Source organism: Hippoglossus stenolepis, chromosome 14, assembly GCF_022539355.2.
Source record: "Hippoglossus stenolepis isolate QCI-W04-F060 chromosome 14, HSTE1.2, whole genome shotgun sequence".
NCBI lineage: Eukaryota > Metazoa > Chordata > Actinopteri > Pleuronectiformes > Pleuronectidae > Hippoglossus > Hippoglossus stenolepis.
In genome coordinates, this window is record NC_061496.1 from 14,242,822 (window position 1) to 14,265,391 (window position 22,570).

Below are 22,570 nucleotides of genomic sequence, written 5' to 3' on the forward strand. Positions count from 1 at the left end.
CACGTGCACAAACACACAAAACAAACACACTGCAGCGGTGCAATGGAACTTGTGTACTTAAGTACAATTTTGAGAGACTTGCACGTTACGTGTTTCATATCGCCTGCTTTTCATTTTTACGATTTACATACATACAAATGTCTGTAAGTGTATCAGCAGTATGTGACATTAGAGCTGCCAGATATATATGTGTATATATCACATTTTGTCAATCCAGGAGAAAACTTAAATACAATCAGGCAGTTTATCTAGCTGGATAAAAACACCATTGTGCCATTTAAAAATAAAGAACAGGGGGAAAAAGCGAAAACTAGACAACTACTGTTGTATTCATTATTTTACTCTCTGTCTCTCATATCTTATCTTTCTCTCTCTCAATTCAATTAACTTTTTTTATTTACAATAAACTCTACTGACATTTACATGTGTTGCTAAAGTATAAATAACAATGCAGACAACAACCACAGTTAAGATAAACTATCTCTGTCTTTCTCTGTGACGTACTTCCGGTGTGTGCTGGTGTCGCAGGGGCCGACGGGAGGTGAACCATCTTGACGGTCAGCCTCCGCCTCTCTGCTGCTGTCTGCTGTTTCCCCACTGACTGTACCGGAGATGCCAAGATGGCTGCAAGCAACTATTTCGGCTTCACACATGCCGCCGGCCCTCAGTACAGGTAATTCAAGCGACGCCGGCAGGTGTCAGCGTGCCCGCGGGGCCTCGGGTGTCAGTGGGCGGCCGCGTATCGGCGGTCCCTCGGTCAGTGGTGGGACTTCGCTGCGTGGGGAGGCGGCGTAGCTTTGTTAGCATTAGCTCGCTGGGTCCGCAGGCCGGCGCCTCACGACATGCTGCCTGACATTAGGTGAACCCCGGCCCGGCCTCGCTCGGACAGCTGCTCCCGACGGCTCAGCCCCTCAGCGCTTCTCTTAGCGAGTCAGTGACAGGAGGTGTCAGGCGGCTGCAGCTGTGACCTGTGGCCGGTGGGTGCGGGCAGGAGAGGGGGGCTAGCCCGGCTCCTGCACCGCTGAAGCCCCCGTGTCTCACTCACTGTGTTTGTTGTGGGTAAATGTTTAATGGCAAGGCGATGTCAACAGGGAGGAACGGGGGAAAGAACATTGATCAGACTGACAAACATCCGGTCTGTGAGTTTGACAGGTGATCAGATGTCATTGACAGGTCGAGTCACGTATAATCACCAAACTCTTCCTCTGATCTGAGCTCATTGAGGATCAGTCTGCAGGATCTGTTTTAACCTAATTGATTGAACCTAAACACCAGATTCCTCAGTGTGTCAGTGTGTTGGAGCTGCAGAGCTGCACTGAGATCTGCAGATGTTCCCCTGAGGAGCCCTTCAAATCCTTCAAGCTGAGACATCAAGTCCAGGAAATCAAGGTTTTTGACAATGAACACGGGTCATACAAATTGATTTAAGTTATTTTTTTTTAATTAATAGCACTAAATAGGCTTCCTGTCATTATCAGCATGTCTCTAGCTCTTCAACTTGTAAACAAGTTTATGTGTCTTTCGCTCTTACTCCATATATTGTTTTGCAGGGCAAAGGCAAGAGGCCACAGAGTCAGCACTGTGGCACTGTTCACTCATTCAAGTCTCTCTTTAATTCTTGTCTGTTGGCTTATGTTAAACCTGGTGCTTCTCAATATACAGAGTTTCAGTGTTGTAATCACAGCTTATTTTTGAGGGGCATTTTTACATAATAAATGGCCAAAAATAATTGCAGGTTAATCTATGTCAGCCAATTTAGGAATTATTTGAGTTTTACCCATCGTGTGATACTGAAGTGCAGAGTTGCAGTGTGTGTAAATGTGCTTAAAATGATATGACAAGATGATATTCAATCATTTATTTATTTCGATGCAAAAATCCACTTAAAAGAAAAACTTTTATTGCCCATTCATTTTCAAAAATTCTCACGATGACATCACAAATCCACAGATATCAAAGTGTTGACTACAATGGTGTGTATATATAATACAGCAAAATCTGATAGATGAGTAATTCAAATCATTTTACAGTTGTGTTTTTTATCACTCAGCCCTGTCTGTTCCCATAACTCTGAGCTGTTTATTTAGCAATGAGTGATTATGAAGCTTCAGACCTTGTTTGTCCAAACTGTTACCAACAGAGTCTGTGAGCAGTTTTAGTTGCAGGCAGACGAGCAAGAGCAGAGTGTTAAACTGAACTTATTGATTAAACCCTTATGTTGAGAAGTCCTGTAACTGCACGGTATGTAGGACTTCCATGTTTAAACAATTAGATCTCAGAAATTCAGTCCATGCCTCCTCGGTATTCACAGTCTCGTCCACTGAATGAGTTGATTCAATCACAGGCATTTCTATAGAGGAAGCTCAACAGACAATGCACAGACTATTGGAAAATGCTGTTTCTCACTTGTCACTGGTTGTGTGAATTTGTCTGTTTACTGTTTTGTACTTGCTTTGGATCCTGGATATTTTCCTATGATGACTAATCGGCGTTATCACTCTTTTATGACCTTAAGCCATCATTTAATTTTAGCCCACTCGTGTTCTTGTCTGTCCTGACACTTGTGGCCTTGCCAGTGACTAATGTCTGCATCTTTTACCAACACTAAGTGTAGGACTCACGTCACAACTTCTGCTTCCCTTCATTGGCTGCCAGTTGAAATTTGGTTGATGTTAAGATTCTTTTAAAAACTTCTAAGGCTCAGCGTGGTCCATCCCGCAGTTATATTACAGAGCTGCTAACTCCCTATACTCCAAACTGTAATCTAAGGGTTTAGTCATCAGGGCCTTTGGAGATTAGACTTGTTAACACTTTGTCAACCTTTCTTAATTTGTCTTGTTTAGTTCTGTGCTGTTATATTCCCATGTATTATGTAAAGAACCTTGTAAAGTTGTTTAGATTGGTGCTATTAGAAATGTTTTGTTATAGAAATGTATTATTATTATTATTTGAAGACATCATGTAGTAAAATATGTTTGTAACAAAACACAAGAGTAAACTGATTAAAATGATCCTCCTCACTGAGGCACTATTCAGTCACTATAAACCAGTCTGCTGTTAATTAGCCAACTTGGATGTCATCTAGCAGTTTGTTTTAGGGCTTGGATGTAAGTAACACAGATTGCCTTTCCGTGCTCTTTAAACAAGCAGGCAAACATAATTTGGGCACAACATTTGTTCCACAGATGGAGAGGGATGATGCTGGGAAGTCTGTTTGTGTTCTGTTGGACTGTAATGACAGAAACCAGCTCTTATTGCACTAGTGGAGGGTCTCCTCCTGGATAAAAGTTGTAGAGAGTCTGAAGTTTATTGTATTGCTTCTTTTAATTTCCCTCCCTCTCCTCTCCTTCAGTACCCAGCCTCCCCCGGCCTACTCCCATCCCTCCACAGCCAGTTACAGTGTCCAGCAGGCTCCGGCTGTGGCTCATGCAGTGACTGCGTCCTACTCTCCAGCTCCGGTCCAGGCAGCGCGTCCCGTGGTCTCAGCCCCTTACCCTGCCTATCAGACCCACCAGGCCCCTCCTGACTACGCCTACAGGCAGCCGGACCCCCCGGCCCCGCCGCAGCCCACCACCACCCCACAGACGTACCAGGTCTATTCAGACACGGTCAGTCTCTTTCTTCTTCCTTCATGATTTCTGCCATTCACCTTCTTATTGCATGATGTGGTCTTGTGGGTTTGAGTCCTATAATGTGACTTTTAAATGCACTATTCAAAGGGCAGACAGCAACGCATGCAGCTTCTGCACTGATTGTCATCACGACAATCTCATTATTCACAAACTAAAAACTCCCAGTATTTCAAAGAAGATTATATGCAGAGTTAAGATGTTAATTAGAGTTATCTGTTTTTTAATTGGTTTTAATCCTCTCTTGTAATTTCCAGCAGGACAACTACAGTTACGGACGCCCTGCTGCTGTGACCACCTATGACAATAAACAGTACTACCAGACAAGTATAGTCTCAGCTCAGAGGGCACCCACAGAGAATTACTACCAGACTGGTGAGTCTGTTATTTGTATTATCATGTTGTAAACAAAGGTTCAGTCAATTCAGCTGAGTGATAATTCAAAATTCTAATCTCTTCTTGGCTATACAGCTTTTGTTGATTTTATAGAATGATCTTAGCTTAATATTGTGATTTAATCAAGTGACAAGATGATGCAGCACAGAAATGTCAAAATATACTGAATGTTGTGTCACCATGACATACTTTGTCCACTAAAGAGCACTGAAAAGTTCATTTTGCATCTTTTATTTCTCATCTGTCCATGACACACGTACTCACTAGGCCTGTCACTTCTTCAAAAAGTCTGGTTTGAAAGAATTTAAAACTAATGCAGAATTTGTCCATATGAATTCAAACACAATCCTACAGTACAGGATAATGTGTGAGTTGCAGCGCGCTGTGACACCTTTTCTCAGACAGCTCCTCTTCAACTCATCTTCACTTGTTTTTTATTTCCTCTGTGGTTGTAAAACATGTTATTTGAGTTATCAGAATCTCCTACAGGTTGAACTGGGTGTCCTGAACACTATTAGTGCTAAAGACCCCTTAACACTGTGCAATTGTGGGTTGTTTGAAACATTTGTCCACCACAAGCTGATTTGGACTCACTGTGTAACTGCTGCTATCAACCACATCGGCAAACCATGAAATTAGGCAGAAAGCATCGGCCAATCGTGTCATGTTTTTCAGTTCTGAAGACACTGTGCCCATAAAGAGGCAATAAACACACTTTTAAATTTGCTCCCAAAACATTGAGTGTCTATTGTATAACTAGTGTTTCAGGTGACAGTGTAGATCACCAGACACACTCACACACTTCGGTCTTGCTGTGGGATTTGTTGGTCAGTATTTTTTATTTTGCACTTAGAAGGGTAATGTGATCTTTATGAAATGTGATCTGCTGCTCCTCTGGTGGAGAAACCAGGATCCTGCCGGCTCTGCCAAAAAACTCTGACGGTCCCAGAGGAGTTTCAGATCTCTCTGATGCCCTTCCTCTCCACCTCTACTCTCTCCCCCTTGCCCCGTCCATCTCTCTCTCTCTCTATCAGTCGGAGTGAAGAGTGCTTACAGTCCAGCACCCACCACCGTGTACAGCCAGCCTCCTCCTCCCCAGAGGCAGGTAACGGCCCTGAAACCTCTGGCCCCATCCAGCGCTGTGTCCACCACCTACAACATCTACCCAGTGACTACTACTGTCCAGCAGCCTCCCACTCCCATTTCATCCTACACCCTCGGCTCCTCCTTCAGCTCCAGCGTTGCAGCCACTTCCTACTCAGGTAAAATTAAACGATTAAAGATCATTGATATACAGTGGTCAAAGGTTACTGGAAATAATTACACATGTAAAAGATGACCTGATATACAAAAGGCATAAAGGGGAAGAGACAAATTTCTTTAATGTTTTAGCAAGATTACTTTATTGCCATCTTTTACTCTTTCAACAGGAAAATACAAGTTTAGGCACCCTGTATGCACCCCCTTCGACAAGTAACACAGCTTGTCATTTCTATTTTTTGAAGCCCAAGTCTTTTGGTCTTCCTCGAAAAAGTCTTCTAGTTCTTGGACTTGCGCGCACTGCTCTGTTGAGGTCTATCCACAGATTTTCCATGGTCTTAAGGTCAGGGGACTGGGGCCATGGCAAAACTCTCACTTGATCTAGTACATTGTGGATTTTTAGGAATGTATGAGGATTATTTTCCTTCCCAGACAGTGTGATGTTAGTTCGTAGAATTTGCTGGTATTTACTCAAATCCTTTCCTCCCTCTACTAGTGGAATTTTCCAGTGCCACTGGCTGCAACACAAGACCAAAGCATGATCGATTCACCTTGTTCTTCACAGATTGCGAGGTTTTCTTTCATGAAATTCTGCACCCTTCTTTCTCCAAACATACATTTGCTCATTGCAGCTAGAAAGTTTAAATTTAACTTCATTGGTCCATATGACTTGTTTTTAAAATGCATCAGGCTTGTTTAGCTTTTCCTTTGCAAACTTCTGATGCTGAATTTTGTGCTGAGGATGCAGGAAATCATTCCTTCAAATGACTACCAGGATTCCATCATATTTGTACAGGTGTCGCTGCACAGTAGAGCAGTGCACCACCACCACTAACTCCTTGCAGGTCTTTTGCAGTCAAACAAAGGTTCTGATTTGCCTTTCTAGCAGTTGCATGAGCTGTTCTCTCTAAAAGATCTGTTGGTTTTCCACACCTCAGCTTGAGGACCTCTACATTTCTTGTTAATCAATGTCAAATAACTCTCTGTCCTCACTGTCATTCTCTACCTTCTCACCTTCAGGCCTAAGCTACTCCAATTATGATACAACTGGCTACACCTCCACATCCACCCCCTCCTATTACCAGCCGGCCCAGCAGACTCTCGCCCAGCCGCAGCCTCCACTACAGCAGCCTCAACAGCCACAACAGCCCAAGGCCCCAATCCAGCCTCCACTCAAGCAACTCACAAGCTCATCCTGGAGCAACTCAGGGAGCAACATGGTCACAGCTCCGGCAGGAAACACCTACAAAAAGCCAACATTTCACCAAAACAAGCTGCAGAAACCCAAAGGTCCTCCAAAGCAACCGCAGCTCCACTACTGCGACATTTGCAAGATCAGCTGTGCAGGCCCTCAGGTAAGAGAGTAGAAATGAGGTGGAATTAACAAGATTTATTTTAAGGGTCTTTATAACAGGGCCATTCTGTTGTGCATAACTGAGCAGCAAAAGACATAAACTAATAAAAAATGATCTTAGATAAGAGCACATGTTGGATTGTCTCTTTAGTGGTTTGTATCACCAGTTGCCTGAGAGAATTGTATTGAATTATTTCATCAACCTGATAAAAAGAAAGTTAACTGGTGTGATTTCCTGCACCAGACATACCGGGAGCACCTGGAGGGTCAGAAGCATAAGAAGAAGGAGGCAGCCCTGAAGTCTGGGGGGCAGTCGGGGACCACGAACGGGCCCAGAGGGGTCCAGACTCAGCTACGTTGTGAGTTATGCGATGTCTCCTGCACTGGAGTGGATGCCTACGCCGCCCATATCCGTGGGGCCAAACACCAAAAGGTAAGCTGTATTAAGTCTCTCGATATTTGTGTTTGTTAGGGGTGAAACTGTTAATTTCCCAACAATTAGTATTACTTTTTTAAACATTACTCATAATTTAAGGGTTGTTTGCACAATGAAAGTAGCATGGAGTAGTGACTGCCCACCAGAGATATTTTGGCCTTTTAAGAGGATTGAGTCTGTGGTCGAATTTTGTTGCGTAAGATGGTCCCCTGGTGTGCAGAACATAGAGAAAGAAAATCCCTGTAAAATGCTCTGAATGCAAGGCAAGAAAACTTTTAGCTAAATGCCTGATGTGAGGACTAAAGAACAAAGGGAATTTGTCTTTTGAATAGTTTGTAAAGAATCTAAACTGAAGCTTTCAGTCCTACCTACTCCTGTAAAAACACAACACATTGATCTACTGCTGTTTGTGTCGTGTGTCTGCAAACTTTACATTTTCACATAATAACATCTTGCACAATTTAGTAACACAACCAACATATTTTGTTCATTAAAAATGCGACATTTGGCTCTAAGAGATTCCAGCAGGAGAAACGCTCTTTTGGTTTTATGTAAATTTTCAGGCTTGTTGGAATAAGTGTGACCTTCATCTTGCTCATTTGTATTTATGTTAATTGTGCGTTGGGTTATTACACATGCTCAACTGCTACAGAGAAGATTGACTGTGTGTGTGAGTGAGAGAATAATAATCATGATCTCTAGAAAACATGCAGCTGTAGAAGAACCTCAGAAGCTTTTTTTAGATGACGTGTACTCATGTGACGTCTGTCAGAGTCTGAGGACAAAACCTCCCTGAGGGAACTGCGATGGGATTAAATATCAGCAGCCTTAAATGGACGTGTCTCCCTTTGTCACTCCTGGAAAGGTGGTGAAACTTCACACCAAGCTTGGCAAACCTATACCTTCCACTGAGCCCGTGTTGGTGAATTCTGCTCCAGTCGTCACAACCTCGACAGCTGGGAAACCTTCAGTCCCCACCTCCACTCCTGCCTCGTTCTCAACCACTTCAACTCCCGCTGCAACACCAAAACAGGTGTCTGTACACGCCATGGCTAAAACTGCAGCACCGGTCAAGAGAGCAGCTCCTTCCAAAATAACTGTCATTTGTAAGTTTGGTGATTTCTCATGTAGATAAATAGGACTTATTTCCCCCCTGATCTAATGAATTTATTTTGGATTACCCACTGCTCCACTATCAGAACTTAATAATATTTACCTCCATAATAGAGATGCTCAGTGCACACTTGGCCCAATCTACGTCTAAATTAATAGTTACAAGACATGATTTTGGCAGCTGTGTCATCGCTGTCATATTTTGTATAATATTAGCAGAGAGAGGAGTTTTAATTATAAAGTTTAGTGGGATAAATGTTTGAGCAGGATTAAACGTTCAGTGTGTAAGATTTAGGTGAAAGGGATCTATTGGTAGAAATTTAATATAAAATAATCCTAGTGATGTTTTCACAAGTGGGAAATCGTCTCAATTGCACAAATTGTTGTTTTGTTTATCCTAGAATGGGCCCTTTATATTTAAATACTTTATATTTAGAGGGAGTGAGTCCTCGAAGGCCGCGATGATTTTTTACATTCGTCCAAACTGGACAAACTAAACACCTTTTAAGTTTTTATGACAACTTAAGGCTACCACAGGTTCTCTTTCATGTTTGGAAGGGGAGGGTGAGGTGAGGGGTATTCAGCTCCAACATGCAACTTCACCACTAGATGTCACTAGATTCTACACACTGAACCTTTAAGTAGAAGCTCTTACTGAAGTTCAGAGGCAGTTTTCAGAAAACTAAAGCCCTTTTTTAATCTTGGTCACTTAACAAATGCACTTGTAAAATAAGTAATTTGCTGTACTCAAATACAGCCTTGTGTGTCACAAATCAACAAATTGAAATTGTTTTAATAATGTAATTCTTTGATTGTAAGAAGTTGGATAGTTAATTCAAATTGATAATTCATATTTCTAAATGCATCAGCCTGCAAAAGAACTAGAAATAGAGATTATAGGTTGGATTTTAACAAGTTTTTGTTTTACTTCAAATTCATGAGCAATTAGAATACCTGAAATTGAACTCTCTAATCTTTATTGTCTTGTCTTCCTCACAGCCACTAAGCCTGTCAGCACTCCAGCTGTGACACCACCAGTAGTAGCAGCGGTGGTGCCTGCGAAGGTGGAGGTGCCCACGGTACATTCACTTCAGAAGTTCGAGTCTCAGAGTGATGATGATGATTGCGACAGAGAAGGTGGCCTGGGTGACATCCAGCCAGTGGGACACGACTATGTAGAGGAGGTAGGCAGGAAAAAATCATCAAGATTTCTACTTTTATGTAATCTTTTGTGTATCAACTCTTCTGTGTCACTCACACATCCTGAACGATTCTGTATTCACCCCCATCTGTCTTGTCTTATTCAGGTTCGTAACGACGAAGGCAAAGTGATTCGATTTCACTGTAAACTGTGTGAGTGCAGCTTCAACGACCCCAATGCTAAAGACATGCACCTGAAGGGAAGAAGGCACAGACTGCAGTACAAGGTGAGGATGTCTCACTGAGCCGAGATCCTGTCTGACTGGTTACCCAGAGGTCTGTCTCTGTATTTGATCGAGTCATGTTGCTTCTTCATCTCATCTCCTCTGCAGAGTTTACGCTCACACACACATAGGCCCCGCCCGCAAACGTGAAGCAGAGAGGAGGATGTGAACGAGGCGATGTATGTCCAACAGTGGAAACAAAGCTGTATACAGAGTTTTCACTACGAACCAACTGTGTAAAAACAATTAGCGCCACTGCTTCAGGATCGGAGCAGAAGCAGCGGTTGGTTTGTACCGTGTCAGAGTCTCTGTCTGAGTGTCCTCCCTCCACGCTCCTGCTGACCTGCACTCACTTTAAACTTTAACTATAAACACCAACACTCATCATAAGGTATTAGGACCTGAACAGAACTGACATTTACTTTGTATTTTTTTGATTCGCTGGAAGGTTTATGATAAATAAAATTATTGAACTCTGAAATAACCTTCGCTAAATCAATATTCAAACACATCAAATGGGATTGAATCCAGCCCTAGTAAATAAATTACCAATGCACATGGGAACTGTCAAGAAAAGGTATAGGAGGTGTATTACTGCAGTAATAAAAAGGCAGAGTGAAACCTAAATTCAGTGTTCTTTCTGCCCTGCGTTGTACCTTGGGCAGAAAAAGTTTGAAAACCACTGGTTCAGACAATTAATATAAAACAGTGATTTGATGAGTAGCAGGTTTAAATGGACAGACTGAGAAACCAATGGCCGTGGTGATGCACAAATAGACCACAAAGATTTCGAACCTTCAAAAAGTTTGCTTCCTCACGTGATTGGATTGGATTGGATTGATAATAAAAAGTCAAAGGATGAATAAAAGGCCAGAGTGAAGAGAAATCTTTTTTTTTTTCATTGTATCTGCACTTGTGTGGGAATGCCAAGACATAGGGGTTAGATCACATGTCGACTGTCACATTACGTTGCTCCTACATGTTCTCTCCTCTTCTGTGTCTCTGTAGAAGAAGGTGAACCCAGAACTTCCTGTGGAGATCAAGCCCAGTAACCGGGCCAGGAAGCTGCAGGAGAGCAAGCTGAAGAAGCAGAAGCAGAAGGCGGTGCTGAAGAGACAGAGGGACGACGAGCAGCGCTGGCACATGGAGATGAGGTCAGAGGCCAGAGATCTTAGTCAGAAACTCAAACTCCAAAACAATGTTTCCTTGGTAAACACAGAACAGACTAACAAGGGAAAAATGAGGAAGATGCATCATCGGGTAATATTAGCAGAGGGGAAGCTAGTAAAGCTCATCAGCTGATCGTACAGACAGATTAGAGGTCACCACTTCAAGACGTTTCCTATATTTGCAATGTTGTTTATATCAGGCCTGAGTCTTAGTTCTTCTCTTACAAGAAATACGAATCTTATAACTTTAGACTCTCCTCAGCTAACACATAGTACTTTTTATGGACTCTTGTGTACTTTTCATCACAAACATGGTATTTCCCTGTGGGAAGAAACAACATTTAAATTAACTGAATGCCATTTAAATGTCTCTCCCCTGCAGGCGATATGAGGAGGACATGTACTGGAGGAGAATGGAGGAGGAGCAGATGTACTGGGGGGAGCAGAGACGCAGGATGGCTCCTCCACCACTAATGAGCCGCCCTGGTATGCCGGTGCCCCCTCTACTGGTGAGCTCCACAACTTCACCTCTCTTTTTTTTTTTTTGAAGACAATAATAGATATAAAAACTAACTTTCACTGAGACAGAGGGGTGATCATGTATTCTCCCCTCTCCCTGAAGACATGCGTGCGTCGGCCTGACTCCCCTGATGACCGCCACATCATGGCCAAGCACTCCACCATTTACCCAGTGGAAGACGAGCTACAGGCCGTTCAGAGGATCGTCTCCCACACGGAGAGAGCCCTAAAGCTGGTGTCTGACTCCCTGTTGGAGAAGGGGACGCCAGCTGTTGCCCCTGCTGCTTCTGAAGAAGGAGACGACAAAAGGTAAAATGTGACTACTGGCAAATACACAAGTATATGAACCCCTTGAAGTCATCTTAGCTGGATGCCTCCTGCTTGTGATGGTAGCTACAGAGCTAAATCATCTCCATTTATATTTAGAGTGTAAATGTGGAGTGATTTCTCCAAATTATCTCTAACCCACATCTCCAATCTGGTTTCACTGACGTTTGGTAACTCTTGACTCCAATTATCGTTTGATGATGTCATTAGCCTGAGGATTCACATATTTTTCCAACCTGCACTGTGAATGTTTAATTTGGTCGCCGGGCAGCTGCAGCACCTCCATGTTTTATTAATTTAAAATCTCACAGTCGTTGAATTGGTTGTAAAAGTCGTCCAGCAGGAGAAACACCACGACTCCTCTGCATGCGACTGAGTGAATGATACTAAAGTTACAACACCAGTAGTAACAATAATGATTCAATGGTTTTAGGATTCATATCAGTACATTTCCAGCACATTGTAAAAATACTGTGACAACACTAACAAACATGATATTTTTGTTCACTTTCATCGTGATATGAAATTTTAATAGAGTTTTGTCTCCACTAGGAATATTGGTAAAAGCAAGGACTGGGATTGTTTACGCCTAAAAGCTCTTTTGTTGTTTTGACTTAACCAAAGAGCTGCACTGAGATGCAAGACTATCAAATATGAATGCAGAATGTGTGGTCAGGCAAAAATAGAAGTAATGCATAAATAACATGTTCATTATGACTCTGTGTTTAGACACAGAGCTATCACGTTGCTACAAATGCAACAGATTTAGACGACTGAGTAAGTTGAGTATGGATCATTTTCTACAAATAGGGATTCACAGGAAATCTGCGGAAGTTTCACTTCAAGATATAAGATAAGACGTTAAAATGTTAAACCAGCCATGCGAGACCTTACTCTTTTTTCCTCTGACAGTGCTGAGAATTCAGCCCGGCTGCTAAAAGGTGTAATGAGGGTTGGCATCCTGGCCAAAGGCCTGCTGCTTCGTGAGGACAGAAACGTGGAGCTCATCCTTCTGACCGCCCAGAAACCCACTATCTCTCTGCTGAAAAACATCAGCAAACAGCTGCCCAAGGAACTGGCGGTAAGATTACCTCATCAGCACCCTGAAAGTCACTGTTTTCCTCTTTCCATGCTGTGTGTGAGGTTGTGGAAAGGGGGTTGTTTTAAATTAAATAAATTTCACAACACTGACTTTCCCACATTCAAAGTTTTATCTTAAATTATAAGATTAACAATCAGTGGGATCATATAGAAAAACTCCAAAATAAAGATCCTGTGGAAAATAGAACCTGGTGCAGTAGATAAAAAGAGGAACGTGTTCTGCATCATGCACTGCCTTATGACTTGTGTCATGAGAGCAGGATATTGAAGGACTGGGAGACGGCAGGGTTTCATAACAAAGAGAATGGAAACCAGAAGTTTTTACCATTGAAGCTTTTGTTTTAGATGAGAGCAACTAAAATGTATTAATTGAACCTTGTGATGTAGTAACTTCAGTTTTATCAGTCAGGACAAAACGAGGAAAACCCCAAGACTTCCTTCATGCTTTTTGGGTTCATATGCTCGAGCAGTGCATTTACCATTAGTGAACATGTAAGACTCTCCCCACAGCCTGAGCTGTTTGTTCTCCACCCAATGAATTTATGAAAATGATGATAATGAACCTTTTCCATAGTAGACTGTTGACTGTTCAGTCTTTTAGGGATATACATTCCACATGTTTCTCAGTATCAACATCCCTAAACTAAAGTAAAGCTGCTATCTTTTACCCCTCAGTCAGTTTTCCATTCCTTGTTGCTGATTTCCAGGACATTGTATCTTAACTGTGTGGATTCTACATTTGGGAGATTTTTTTCCATGTTCACAAATGACAAAACTGCTGAAAAGGACAATCATTTGAATTTCTATTTAAGGTCCACAGAAGAGGTTTGGTATCTACATACAAGGTTGTGAAGTGTTTTAATTCCTCCCTCTTCCTCCCTCCTGTTTTAGCTGTAATGAGTGTTTCATTAAAGGTGCTTTTCACTGATCTTTAGATTTACTGCCTGGTTATGACACCTGAATCCTACAGAGTGAGTTGGGGATTTGTTTTTCTTTTAACTGCCCCCTTTTCTGTCTTAAACCTAACTATAGCAAAGACATTGTTGAGAAATGCTATTGTTCTCGTTAGTGACCCTGTTTGAATAAGGGAGCTATGATCCCATCCTCAAGAGAAAGAAAACCCAGGGTTGAAAACATTACAGTACTGCCCTGTAACCTCGCCAAACAAGGCTATTCTCTGCCCCGACACCCCTCCTCCTCTGTAGTGAGTAATCCCAAGTGTCCTTTTAACCGGCAGACATTTTCTGAAGATCAGTATGAGGTGCAGGCTCACCCCGAGGAGGCGAACATCGTCATATTTTCAAGCAAGGAGCCCAAAATGCAGGTGACCATTTCTCTCACCTCGCCGCTGATGAGGGAGGACCCTGCTTCTGAGAAGGACAAGCAGGCAGAAGGAAAAGCGGCTGAGAAAGGTTAGAGAAGCCAAAGCTTTCAGTACCAGACAACCAACTGTCAGCAATGTGTGTAATACACTATATATACATATATATATATATATATATTACTTGCTTCCTTTCCACCCGTTAGCAGCAAAAGTTTAGGCTTAAAAACCCCAAAAATTTGAAGTGGGACTTCAACTAAGCCCACATTTATTTTCTTTAACCCCTAAAATAAGAACAAACTCGCATATTCATTTGTCCCACTCTTTTCATTTCCCCCCATTTTTTGCAGTTACACTAGTTCCCAATGTCTTTCTTTTCCACATCATGGGAATCAAAAGCCGGGCTCTCCGACCTTTCTGTGCCACGAGGGTGTGTTTATTTCATGAACACACGCTCAGATAAAACCTTTGGACTGAAGTGATGGTCAATGTTCAGATAATGCCCAGGGATGGAAATACTCTAAATGATGAACTATTTGAAAATAAATATTTTTAGTGGAGAAAAGTCTCGTTACTCTTTGTTGCATTTTTGCGATGATACCTACGAGGGGATTTTGAGGTCCAACGACTTCCCGTTCCTTCGTCTCTCATCCCTGCAGCATACTGTGGCATTATCAACAACAAGGTGTTGGAGTGTCAGTTTGTTGCCTCACAATGATCAAGACCGCAAAAGTCACAAAATGACTGTAAATCCATTGTTCTTTTTCCCCTCATTTAAAAGTTCAGGGAATTTCCAAGATCATTGTGTTGCAAACACTCCTCCGCCTGCTCCAGCCACTGTCAGCAATATTATGTCATGTGGAGAACATGGTAGAAATGTTTTTCTGTGGCCTTTGTTTTTTTATATTTTTACATTTTGTTTGGGTTTGTTGATCAGTGCCACAATTCTGTATCAGCAGACCTAGGCAAGCCGAAGGCTGATCTGAAGACCACACTTGTACACATACCACTAAGAATAGAAAAGTTAAAGCAACCAGGTAGCCCATGTTTCTTAAGCTTTTCAGAGCAGGAAACCCCTCTGGATTCATCATAAGAGGGACTCAGTGAAAACTCCCTGCTCGGAGAGGCATGATAAATATGGGTCTTTGATTCTAAGTGGTATGGTAGTGTAGACTTCAAACAAGTGGCTTTGTTTTTGTGATGCATTTCCCCTGTAAGAAAGCTAATGTCCTCTGGTGTTGCTGCAGTTGTAGCGAACATGGTAGTGTGGAAAGCCCCCAGTCTGATGTTGTGTAATATTACCTCATCGCAGTCACCACAGACCACACTGAATGTTTGGACAAACCTGTTCTTTGTCATTTATAGATGAGCAGTCTTGTTTTTTTGTCTTAAATCTGTCAACAAACTTTTTTTATAGTCATTTCTAAATCCAGCAGAGACACGTGCATCCTTTTGAATTCTATATTTTTAGTGCCACAAATTTAGCCGTGGCTTTGTCCCATTGTGTTGAATAGATGTGACTTCACTTTAACTTGTTTTGCTTTTTTAAGTGAATTGTACTTTAACGGATAGGTGAGACATTTTTCCAGCTTGTCTTGAAACTATAGCCAGTTTTTATTGAAACAGGTTTTGCTTGATGTTCATACTGGTCATTTATGGATCTTTTCCTAATGCGATTTCAATGGAAGTGACAAAATCCAGTCCTTTTTTTTTCTGCATAAAGACATAACATTTTTATCTGAATAAATCAGAGCATTCAGTCGTCTGAGGTCAGCTTTTTTCAGAGTTACAATATTTTTATTTTAAATTTCCTGTAGTTCTTATTACTATTTCTTACGATGTTTTTGTCATTAGGCAACTTGTTAATTTTTACTGGGTGGCTGGTCAAAAATAACTCAAAACAGAATGGATGGATTTTCATTAATAATGTTACTTTACTACTTGAGATTGTTTTTCCAGATGAATAACCTGTGAGTTGTTCGTCCAGGGAGTGGGTTTAGACTGTATGCTTGTTGCATGAACACGCACAACAAAAGCGGTATCTGAGTTCATCCCCCATCACTTACAATGAAAGGTCATTATGAAGGGATCTCTTGGTGGCCAGTATTGTTTAAAGGCAAATTTGAAAAATTGTGAATCTAATCCTTTAAAATATGGAGAGAGGTGTTTTCACTCCTGTGCCTTTTATCTGCTATTTGACGGTTCATTTTTTGTTGAGTATCTGCAGAAAGTCCATGTTTCAGTTGTTAAATGCTCCCAAGTGGCAGATGAGACATTTTTGGATCCATTATAAAATGTCTGTGAAAGTCGCTCATACAAAGAAGAGGTTCAGATGCAAAATAGAGGAAATCCAAAAGTTGAATTTGGAGTTTATTAAAGGGGAAATTCTAACTTACTGTGAAAACTAGTGGGGACATTTCCATGATGTAGCCTTTTTATGAGTAAATTCTGAACTGCAAACAATATTATGAGGGATGAAATTCATTATGATAAATCAGGAAATTAGGTTGATGCCATAAAATAAATACATTTGAAACACCTTTCTCAAAAAGACATTTTGACTTGTGATGGCAGAATAAAATGCAGGTGTAACTAATAACATTAGAAATGGCCCCAATAAGCCGTGACAGTGAACAAACATGCTCTGTACTTCAGCTCTGACAATAAAACACACAATGGAATGAGGACATTTTCAAAGTTATTGGTTACACCAGAGTTTGACATGTGAAAATGTCTTTCCAGAGAAAGTTTACGTCTGTACCATATTCACCTTATCTCCAAAACCAATTAAATGGGGATTAGTTTCTTTAATCTAAACTAACTACCTTCTGAATGCATTGGATTTCCTTCTTTTTTGCATGTATCTATAACCTTCCACTCCCAAAAAAACACACTTGTGCTAATTTACGTTTTCTTTGCTATTTTCCTCCATTCAGAAAATACCTGTAAAACATAAAGAGACTCTAGTCTTCCTCATTTTATGGTCACATACTTTTTCTTTCATATCTTCCCCTTGTTTTGTTTTTTTTTCACCAAACAAACAACAGTTTCTTAGGATTCGAGGAAATGTCTGGTCACATCAGATACACATGTGCATCCAGTGGCTGTTTATAGTCTCATCCCTGATCAGCGAGTGTACATCAGCAGTATCAACACTTATTATGCACTGCAGTCGTCATTTGAGTTGTGCTGTATTTTTTGACTGTAAGTAATGAGTCAGTACGTGTTATATCCAGCAGATGTGGCTGAGAAGGATCCTCCTGATCTTCTGAATAAGAGGAAATGTCTGGAATACCTGGCTGCTCTCCGTCACGCCAAATGGTTTCAGGTAAATGCATCACAAAGCCGTGTCTCTCATCTCTACGTGATCACAAGAACTGACCTTTTACACAGGTTGTAACAAATACTATTCAAAATGTCCTTTCGTCAACGTGTTCCAGTGACACAACCCCTGTTGCTCTCACGAATTCAATCAGTGATGCTGAGATAGTTAAAAACTCACCTTGTATCATATTTATTTAAACAGACCTTGTATCATATTGCAGAAGTAATGACCTGATCTCACTTCCTTTTTTTAGGCATTTAATAGGAATCTTTCGTAATGGTTCCAAAGAAGAACCACTTTAGGTCATCAATGTGGAATTCAAGGCTCTTCCTGTTTGCTCCTTGCGTTCGTGTTCTCATGTTTTATTCTTATGATGATTTCCAGTATGAAGAAAGCCTTTACAACAAAAAAAAAAGACGTTACTGTGAAAGTTATTTTAATCATTGTGTGGCAGCTGTAAGTTCATATGTAAAATAAAATAAAAAAAACAAGAGTGTAAATTGCACAAAATGTCCAAAAAAAACTGGCAGATTTTAGTTTGGTTTAGAATCTCTATTTACAAAGCAGGATTATTTTCTACAGTTGAATCCTATATAATACTTCCAATTTACACTTTCACTCACCTGTTATATGTTTAATCATATTTTTTATTTTCACAATTTATTCTCCATCTTAACAAAAGCCTTTTTATTATTTGGTTGCTGTTATTTCTGAAGGCTCGAGCCAATGGGCTGCAGTCCTGTGTGATCATCATTCGGGTGCTGAGAGATTTATGTCAGCGGGTGCCCACCTGGGGGAAGCTGCCCAGCTGGGTAAGTGCGTCACTTGTCTCTTACGTTTTCTCTATTTATAATATATATATATTTTTTAACCTGTCTGTGTTTTGTTTATTGGCGTAAATATTAAGAGAAAAATGTATAACACTAATAAGTGATGTGATGCAGCTCATGCTGTATCACCCTTCTAACAGCTTACCCACAGCAAAGGCTCTACTTCATTTTGAATGCATCAATTCATACATACATCTTATGTAAGGAGATGATTTCAAACAAGAGTCAAGACATGGAAAAGTTGCATTATTTATAAGCAAACCTGAGTCATACCAGTATCTGTCTGTGTTTGTCTTCAGGCGATGGAGCTGCTGGTGGAGAAGGTGATCAGCAGTGCTTCAGGTCCACTGAGCCCAGGGGAGGCCATGCGCAGAGTCCTGGAGTGCATCTCCACAGGCATCTTGCTGCCAGGTCAGACAAGTTGAATGAGACGAGGAAACACGGATTATTTCATATATGTATCAGTATAGTTGGGCAAACTGATTATACTGACATTAAAGCATTGAGATAATGCTGCAATAAACATCAAGGTTTTACTTAAATATGAGTCATAGTGCTTTTATCACATAGCTCTGACAGAATAGTGATTGGAATAAGATACATTTCAACTCGATTGTGCAACTGAATTGACGTGAGTTTTTGATGCTCATCACACGGTGTCATCACACTGCTTAGATCAGAGGATATGATGGAAATCACCCAAATGTTTCAAAAAGGGGCCGAAATTATCACAAACCATCCAAAACAAGTTTTCCACACCAAATTAACTAGAAAGAAGTAAATGTACTAACCAATGAATATGGCAACACTGCTTTGCTTCAGACAACTTCTCCATTTGATGACGTGTCAAACAGCTGTTAACACATTAAACAGCTTTAATACATTAAAGGTCCAGTGTGTAAGATTTAGGTGAAAGGGATCTATCGGCAGAAATCGAATATAAAATAATCCTAGTGGTGTTTTCACTAGTGTGTTTCATCTAAATTGTATGAATTGTTGTTTTCTTTCCCCTTGAATGGGTCCTTTGTATATTTAAATACTTTATATTTACATCGGAAACAGGTCCTCTCTACGAAGAGAGGCCGCCATGTTTTTTTTGTTTTTTTTACAGTAGCCCAATCTGGACAAACTAAACACCTTTTTGAGTTTTTATGACAAATTAAGTCTACCACAGGTTCTCTTTCATGTTTGGAAGGGGAGGGTGAGGTGAGGGGTATTCAGCTGCAACATGCAACTTCACCACTAGATGTCACTAAATTCTACACACTGAACCTTTAATTCACCATTTTCTGCCTCTGCTGTAGTAAACAGAAAAACGTGAATATGAGGAACAGCTTTATTTGGAATATGTCTGTATTGAAATCTTGTACAAAGTTTTGACTTGGTCTTATTTACTTGTTTTCTCGTCCTCTCACTCAGACGGACCAGGGTTGATGGACCCCTGTGAGAAGGAATCAACAGATGCTTTGGGAACCGTGATGCTTCAAGACAGAGAGGACATAACGGCCAGTGCACAGGTACCAATACACACCATTTATACCATGGCCACTTATTTTGATTGGCTTAGAAGTGTGGAATACTTTAAAGTAACCAGGTAGATTAACCTGAAACATGTTAGGCCTGGAGTCAGTCACCTGAAAAAACAGCTGCTAAGTGAGGTCCACATAAAAATAATTCAAAATCTGTTGGATATTTGTGTGAATATGGACGTGCAAATTGAGAAACAGTACGGTGAAAGACTTTTTAAAATAACGTTCGCAATAGTGAAACTGTAGTGTGAGAAAGAGCTGCAGGCGGAAGCTGGAGGAAACGAGTGAAACTGAAAAGTTAATTTAAGAGCTGTGAAGATGTCTCAGGAAAGTGTGAAAAGGAAATGGAGAGTGCAAAGTACTATATTTAATCATGTTTTAAATAGAAAAACAAATGACTCATTTATATGGGATATATATATATCATTTTAATTATTGAGTAGGTGTAAGCAAGATAATCAAATAAAATTGTACAAGTTGTTGGTTATTATAGCTCACTGATGTTACATCTAAATGCACCATCTTTTCCCTGTTTTTTGTGTCACTATGTACTGTCAGTTGTCAAATTTAAAATACCCAAGTTTCTTATGAAGAAATATGTAGCTGTACAAATATACATTTCCCATCTCTGTTGTCTTTGGTTCCAGCACGCTCTGCGGCTGCTCGCGTTCCGTCAGATCCACAAGGTCTTGGGCATGGAGTCCCTGCCCGCGTCCAAGGCCAGCGCTCGCAACCGCAAACGTCGACGGGACGTCAGCGACATGGGGGAGGGGGAGGGAGAGGGGGAGGGCAAAAAAGACAAGAAGGAGGAAGCAGAAAGCGCCTGACCCCTGCTTGCCAGAGTGGAGGCGTCTGCTAGTTTAGAGACTGGTACAGTGTCACAACTCTAAAATGTTCTTATCTTGAAAACAATCCTAACACGCAGCTATACACATATGAATATAACTGACACTACATGTTACATGTCTGCTCTTGAATTATTAGGGATAATGTGTTGGAGGAAGAGGACTGAAGTTTGAGAATCTATACCGCAAATCCTTTCTCCCGTGTCGTGATTTCCTGCAGATGTCGTGTGTCTGAAACTTTGCAGAGAAAATTGGCTCCGTTAAAGAAAACGCATCATGAAAGTTACTGACTGCATCATTCCATTTTAGTATAATTGCACAAGTACTGACCATCACTCCCTTGTTTATTCACAATAGTGAAAGCACTACAGTTGTTCTGTTTTCTGTGATATTAGAGCCTCTGCTATTATTACATCAGAAGCACCTTATGCTTTATTTTCAGAGTCTGAACTCTACTGCTCTTTAGGCCAGTTCAACATTAACATCTTGACACGAGTCATGAGTCACTGCACGGATGTCGGTGCATGACACCTGTACACTGAAATGTGTTTTTCAGCTGGTTTGTTTTTAAAATCAAAAAATGAGGGTTTAGGGTGTTGAAGCTGTGAGATCATTGAAGACTGACTGTTCAGACCTGGTTTCAACATCCATGATCCCGTCACAACAGAGCCATGTTCAGGAACACATACGTTACTGTGATGTTCTCTGTGTCTGAGTTGACTCATTGGTAATAAAAGAGTGCGGTGCTGAAGTCTTCACACCCTCTCCTGTAAAGCTTTGTCAACATTTCCTCCTGATGTCAGTTGAAAACTTGCAAGAAATTTGACTGAAGAGTTTTGAAATGTAACCAAAGGCCCCAATCCAAAATAAAGACTAGACTAAAATACCCCCGCCCCCTGTAAATGCGTCGGAGAGGTTTTTATCAGAAACCTACAAAGACACACAAGCTCTGCTTTGTGCAACATCCCCCATGGGTTCTTTTTTCTGCACAGGGTCACACTGAAGAGTCAATCTGTCTCGGAGGAGAACGAGTGTTACGTTGCACAGTCTGTAGCATGCTGAGAAAATGAAGCACTTAAGAAATGGCAGTGTTACTGTATGCAGCCATGATCTTATCATTGAAATAATATGCCTAGTAATCTTTTTTTCTTCCACAGTCTGGTTAGCAGAAAAGAGAAGCTTTAGTCATAAAAATGAGACTGAATATCTACTGTAATGAAAAATAAAATTAGTTATAGACTTTGACTTTCTTCCTTGTGCCTGCATCATGTGGTGTGTAACAGAAGAATGAGTAAAGGGGAACATGTTTTTTCTTTGTCTGGTTATCATTGTAAAGATTTTATTTCACACAGATGTAGGACAGGGAAGGGACGGTTGCACAGACCCGAAGGCTTAAAAGTTGATGTGAGAGATTTATTGTGCCGTTTTAAGTTTGATTTTCATTTAAGAGTATCATATATATAAGTATTGCTTATTTTATTTCTGAAGATTATTTTGTATTGTTGAAACAAAAAGCGTGAACAGTTGCTGTCCTATTATTTGAATGTCTTTGTAGTGTTGCCTAAAATTGAGGGAGGACATATTAAAACACTTTTAAGCCACTTTGTCTCCTGAGTTTGTGTGTGTGTGTGTGTGTTTGTGTTTTCTTGGCATTACTCCTGTTGTGGACCTACATCTATTTACACACGCACATTGTAGGTTAAGGTTTAAAACCAGGTTAGGATTAGGTTAGTATTATAGTAGAGGTTAGGTTAAGATTAGGGTTCGGTTAAAGATATGGATTGGTTTAAAACCATGTAAACGGTTAGGATTTGTTTAAGGTTATGATAAAGGTTAAAGTTAAAGAATACTTTAAAATGTATGGTAAAGTTTAAGGTTTGGATTAGGTTGATGTTAGGTAAGTGTTAAATTAAAATGAAGGATAAAGTTAATTTTGGGCAAAGTAGTAAGTATTTTTAAGGTTAAAGTAAGTCTAAAGGAAAGCAATGTAAT

General features: G+C 40.7%; 1 protein-coding gene across 4 annotated transcripts; it reads left to right on the forward strand.

Annotated features, from left to right (window-relative positions):
- The first annotated feature begins 521 nt into the window (after positions 1-521).
- Positions 522-22,179, forward strand: zfr2 (zinc finger RNA binding protein 2). Of its 4 annotated transcripts, none has more exons than XM_035176216.2 (19): positions 522-673; positions 3,353-3,608; positions 3,887-4,004; positions 5,060-5,287; positions 6,306-6,640; positions 6,884-7,072; positions 7,941-8,181; positions 9,188-9,372; positions 9,496-9,615; positions 10,621-10,766; positions 11,164-11,290; positions 11,404-11,609; positions 12,540-12,708; positions 13,966-14,140; positions 17,286-17,377; positions 18,091-18,186; positions 18,504-18,615; positions 19,624-19,721; positions 20,381-22,179. In XM_035176216.2, exons 1-19 carry the CDS (start codon positions 621-623, stop codon positions 20,558-20,560), a joined length of 3,126 nt encoding a protein of 1,041 aa, XP_035032107.1. In that variant the 5' UTR covers positions 522-620; the 3' UTR covers positions 20,561-22,179. The 4 variants fall into 4 exon arrangements, with proteins under 4 accessions (XP_035032107.1, XP_035032108.1, XP_035032109.1 ...); XM_035176217.2 differs by having other exon boundaries at positions 17,289-17,377; XM_035176218.2 differs by having other exon boundaries at positions 3,890-4,004.
- The last annotated feature ends 391 nt before the right edge of the window (positions 22,180-22,570 follow it).

Coding starts and splice junctions, on each gene's coding strand:
- zfr2 (XM_035176216.2), top strand. CDS start 621: ATGGCTGCAAGCAACTATTTCGGCTTCACACATGCCGCCGGCCCTCAG. Junction 9,373..9,495: donor GACACGACTATGTAGAGGAG/GTAGGCAGGAAA, acceptor TGTCTTATTCAG/GTTCGTAACGACGAAGGCAA. Junction 12,709..13,965: donor AGCTGCCCAAGGAACTGGCG/GTAAGATTACCT, acceptor TTTAACCGGCAG/ACATTTTCTGAAGATCAGTA.